At 36.8% G+C, this 5000-nt stretch overlaps 3 protein-coding genes across 3 annotated transcripts in view; all 3 read right to left on the reverse strand. All coding sequences in view use genetic code 11, as the record gives it.

Annotated features, from left to right (window-relative positions):
* Window positions 1–216: 216 nt before the first annotated feature.
* Window positions 217–960, reverse strand: atpI (ATP synthase CF0 subunit IV). Its single transcript has one exon. The coding sequence runs from the start codon at window positions 958–960 to the stop codon at window positions 217–219; it is 744 nt and encodes a 247-aa protein (YP_010543492.1).
* A 221-nt stretch (window positions 961–1181) lies between these two features.
* rps2 (ribosomal protein S2) lies at window positions 1182–2018 on the reverse strand. The gene has a single exon. The coding sequence runs from the start codon at window positions 2016–2018 to the stop codon at window positions 1182–1184; it is 837 nt and encodes a 278-aa protein (YP_010543493.1).
* A 126-nt stretch (window positions 2019–2144) lies between these two features.
* The window catches only part of rpoC2 (RNA polymerase beta'' subunit), a 4131-nt gene continuing 1275 nt past the window's right edge, over window positions 2145–5000 (reverse strand). The window contains exon 1 of the mRNA in view: window positions 2145–5000. This exon is cut by the window's right edge and continues 1275 nt beyond it. Within this exon, the coding sequence (YP_010543494.1) occupies window positions 2145–5000 (2856 nt within the window).

Below are 5000 nucleotides of genomic sequence, written 5' to 3' on the forward strand. Positions count from 1 at the left end.
TAGGATATTAAGTGGATGAAAGCAGAATTTTAGGAAAAAGATCTTTTAGATCTCTTTCCTTTTTTTTTTATCTCTAATATCGTAATTTTTTCTTTTTTTTGTTCCTATTGCTTTCTATCGTATATAGAGTCTTGTATATTTCTATTCCTTAAGTAAATAAGTAAATCATTTTGAACCGCACATACATTGCTTTGTGCTAAGCTAAAAAAAACTATTTCAATGATGGCCCTCCATAGATTCACCTATATAAGCCGCGGCTAAAGTTGCAAAAATAAGAGCTTGAATACCACTTGTAAATAATCCAAGGAACATTACAGGGATAGGAACCACCGAAGGTACTAAAGAAACAAGAACAACAACTACTAATTCATCCGCTAAGATATTCCCAAAAAGTCGAAAACTAAGTGATAAGGGCTTTGTGAAATCTTCTAAAATGTTAATGGGTAAAAGGATTGGGGTTGGTTGAATATATTTTCCGAAATAACTTAATCCCTTTTTGGTAAGACCTGCATAGAAATATGCCACTGACGTAAGTAAAGCCAAAGCAACAGTAGTATTTATATCATTCGTGGGTGCGGCTAACTCTCCATGAGGTAATTCTATTATTTTCCAAGGTAAAAGAGCTCCTGACCAATTAGAAACAAAAATAAATAGAAACATAGTTCCAATAAAAGGAACCCAAGGGCCATATTCTTCTCCAATTTGAGTTTTACTCACATCTCGAATAAATTCAAGAACATATTCGAAGAAATTCTGACCCCCAGTCGGAATGGTTTGTGGGTTCCGAACAGCTATAGTAGCTGAACCTAATAAGATAGCAATTACAACCCAAGAAGTAATAAGTACTTGGCCATGAACTTGGAAACCCCCTATTTGCCAATAGAAATGTTGGCCTACTTCCACGCCGGATATGTCGTATAACCCTTTTAGTGTGTTGATGGAACATGATAGCACATTCATATTGCCCTCTGTCGAATTTTAAACAAAATTATTTTGATTCAACCATCTCTTTGTCTACTTGAATCGGATATTTAGAATACCAACTTTTATTTGGAATACTAACTAATCACATAATATCCCCAGTTATTTTTATCTATTTAAAAAAATTCATAAATCAAAAAATCAACCATTCCATAAATCTATCGGATTTTCGAAGGAAAAGTGATTTATCTTATTATTAATCAAGGATTTCTTATATAGCTAGAACGGCCCTCACAAATTGCGAAGACTAATTTGTTAAGAATTAAGCGGATTGAAGATATAGCGTCATCGTTCGCTGGAATCGAAATATCTGCAAGATCAGGGTCACTATTTGTATCGATTAAACAAATTGTTGGAATTCCCAAAGTGATACACTCTCGCAGGGCCGTATATTCTTCGTGCTGATCAACGATGATTACAATATCGGGTAACCCTGTCATATATTTAATCCCGCCCAGATAGGTTTGCAGGCGAGATAATTGTCTTTTCACCACAGCCGCCTCTCTTTTCGGAAGACGGTTGAGTCTTCCCGTTTTTTGTTCCATTCTCAAGTCCCTGAACTTATGAAGTCTTGTTTCTGTAGTGGACCAATTCGTTAACATCCCGCCGAGCCATTTTTTATTAACACAATGACACCGGGCCTTTATTGCAGCCCATGCTACTGAATCAGCTGCTTTATTTTTGGTACCAACAATCAAGAATTGTTTTCCCCTACTTGCTGCATCAAAAACCAAATCGCAAGCTTCTGATAAAAAACGAGCGGTTCTAGTAAGATTTATAATATGAATACCTTTACGTTTTGCAGAGATATAAGGTGCCATTTTAGGATTCCATTTCCTAGTACCATGGCCAAAATGAACTCCTGCCTCGAGCATCTCTTCCAAGTTGATGTTCCAATATCTTCTTGTCATTTCTCCCCAGACCCCCCTTTTTTTTTCAAAAAAAAGAGACGAGCAACCCTGAACTGAAATAAATAATTGTTCCGATGGAACCTTCTCTTCTACTATAGATTGGCCGTAGATAGACGAACAAGCCATTAATCTTTTCTATTGCTTACCCTTTTTTTGATTACCAAGTAAAATGACTGCACCAAATTGAGATCGTCAAAAAGATGAATCCGCTTTTAGGAATCATTAAATCCTATAAATGATTGGTCTTGTCTATCATAGAAATTCTTTGAAAGATAAAGAATCGAATAATTTTCTGTGGTGAAACAAAATATCTCTCATTTCCCCCTCAAATAGATTGTTTTTTTTTGTTTCCAAAGGGCTCTTCTTATGTTGTTTTGAAGGGGACACTAATCCTTTCAATCCGGTACCAACGGGGATGATACCCCCCAAAACAACGTTCTCTTTCAGGCCTTTCAACCAATCGATTCGACCCCGGAGAGCTGCTTTTGCTAAAACCCGAGCAGTTTCTTGAAAACTCGCTTCAGATATGAAACTTTGAGTATTGAGAGATGCTCTTGTTATTCCCAATAAGAGGGCTCGGTAACAAACCGCTTCTTCCAACGCGCGCCCCATCCGTTCCGCTCGCAACAATCCAATTAGTTCTCCAGGTGAAAAAACATTAGACATTCCATCTTCTGAAACCAACACCTTTGATGTTATTTGACGTACAATAATTTCTATATGCCTATTATGAATCTGCACCCCCTGGGATCGATAAACCTTTTGGATCTTATTAACCAAAGAGATGCGGCTTTGCACTATAGTTAGCTCCGCACCAATCAAGAATGCCCACGGCATTCCAAGAATTCTTGTTATACGTTCGTTCCAACCCTCAACCCTCTTTTCTAGATTCATGGATATTGAATCAATCGAACGCACTTCTAACACCTGTTCTACTTTTGGAAGCCCCTGGGTTATATCACCAGATCTTGATTTTTCATATATAAATGTAATTACAGTATCTCCTTCGTACAGGATTTCCCCATAATGGCCATGAACGGTTGCTCCCGGAGTGGCCAAATATGGCTTAGCTGATCGTATTACTACAGAGTCAACTTGAACAAGTATAACTTGACCCGATTTTAGATGTGGTGCGTTTTTGGCTATACATATATTTTCACAAATAAACTGTCCAAGACTCATTATTGTAGATCTTTCTTGACAATAATGGGGATGGGGAAAATACCAATTCAAATGCAAAATAATGTTACTGCATGGATCGGAGTTATAAATTTCCGTATTTTCATCGATTAAAAAATATTTAATTACTTGAAAAGTCTGTTTTAAATTGTCAAGTTGAAAATAGTTATTTGCCAAGATCTGATTATGAGTTATTAAATGGTAAAATGAATAAACATTCGCAATTAGAAAGGCTGTTCCTAAAGGCCCGAGCGAATTCGTAATTGGAATTAGAGGATCTTTTGTAATTTTAATTGATTCTTTTATCACATTGTGATTTTTATATTTTACACCGTTGAATGGACCCATTCGAAAACAATTGGATGATGACAAAATTATTAACGATTGGCATCCCGTATTTCTATTCAACAACGTATTAATAGTTCTTTGATTTTGATTAAGGGGTTGTTGAATTCTTGCCTTGGAATAAATTGAAGAAAACGGCTTGATATTGGTGCAATCTGATCCATTATCAGATAGCAATCCTGATCCCGATGGATCATTTCTTTTTGCGATATATGAAATAGTGGATTTCATCAAGTCGATTCTTAGGAAATGTCGAATCAAACCATTTGTCCTTATTTCAACAAAGGAAGCACAGGCTTCTTGACTAGAAGCACTTTTTTTGTCTTGGTCCCAATTCAATACTAAACAAGTCCGAACTAATTGAATATTTGTATCAGAAATTCCTCGAATTGGTTTCCCATTGCCATAAAGGATATAATTGACAACTCGAAGTTGCACATTATCCCTTTCGTGCAACAGAGCCGGGGGGAAAAGCGTTGTTAAAGTTATACCGTCCGTTATTTCATATGTGATGACAGGCCTAACCAAAACAAAATACTTTTTCTTGCTAGGTGTGATCCGTTGAACATAGATCCAATTTTTCCATTTTTTTGATTCCTTATAATTTTGTTTTCCTGTTCCTGGTGGTATCAAAACGCCGCTATGTCGGGATATCTTATCTGTCTCTCCAGGAAAATGGATATCTCCAGAAAAGATTTTCAGTTCAATTCTTTTTTTTTTTCTCTCCACTCGGACCAACCCACCTACTCGGCTTCTTATATTTAAAGTAATTTGTGTATCTACCCCAATGATACTATTGTTCCGTACCATTATGGAAGAAGATCCGGGTAAGATATGCACTTCCTCGGGAATAAAAAAAAACCGATCTACTTTCATTTGGTATTTTGGCCTAAATTCCTTGCCTCCTCGATACTCAATCGAATCCTCTTTTTTGCCGATTGAATGCATTTCTAAAGTCCCATATTTAGTAATGCCCGAACTCTTTCTTCTGTATCGAGGATCGTCGAAATAAGCAAGAATACTATTTCTACGGAAAATGCTATTGATGGGGATTTCAATCGAGATACCTGAAGGGGGCATTAGTTCGTTCTCGCGTTCTTGAATCGATTGGAGTGGAATGATGAATCTATTTCTTCGTCTCTTTGAGAATAAATAAAAATTCTGGTAGAGACTGGTCGTATCTATGAGATTACAACGACCCATACATTTAATTCCACTAAGGTCTGAAGAATCAGGAATCCTAGCTTCTTTTTTACCGGAAAAATCTGAAGTAACTAATTTTTGTCTGGACTGATCATTTGTTCCTGAGAGGTTAGAAGTAGATCTTCTCTTGACAGAACGAGAATGCGCACTTATTTGATCTTGATCCTTGTGGAGCGAAAGTGAAACTAGACTGGATCTGCGCGGCCCTCCTAATAATATCCATAAATGACTTGTTTTTGGTAATAGATGAACATTACCGTATGTAAATTCGGGTGCATGATACACATCGGTGCTCCAGTGCATTTCCCCGTCTGAGTCAGAATAAATATGTTTTCGAACCTTCTCTTTAAAATTCAAAGTGGATGTTCCTGCGCGAATCTC

This window comes from Erythranthe guttata, chloroplast (assembly GCF_056151865.1).
Source record: "Erythranthe guttata chloroplast, complete genome".
In the NCBI taxonomy this organism is placed as follows: Eukaryota; Viridiplantae; Streptophyta; class Magnoliopsida; order Lamiales; family Phrymaceae; genus Erythranthe; species Erythranthe guttata.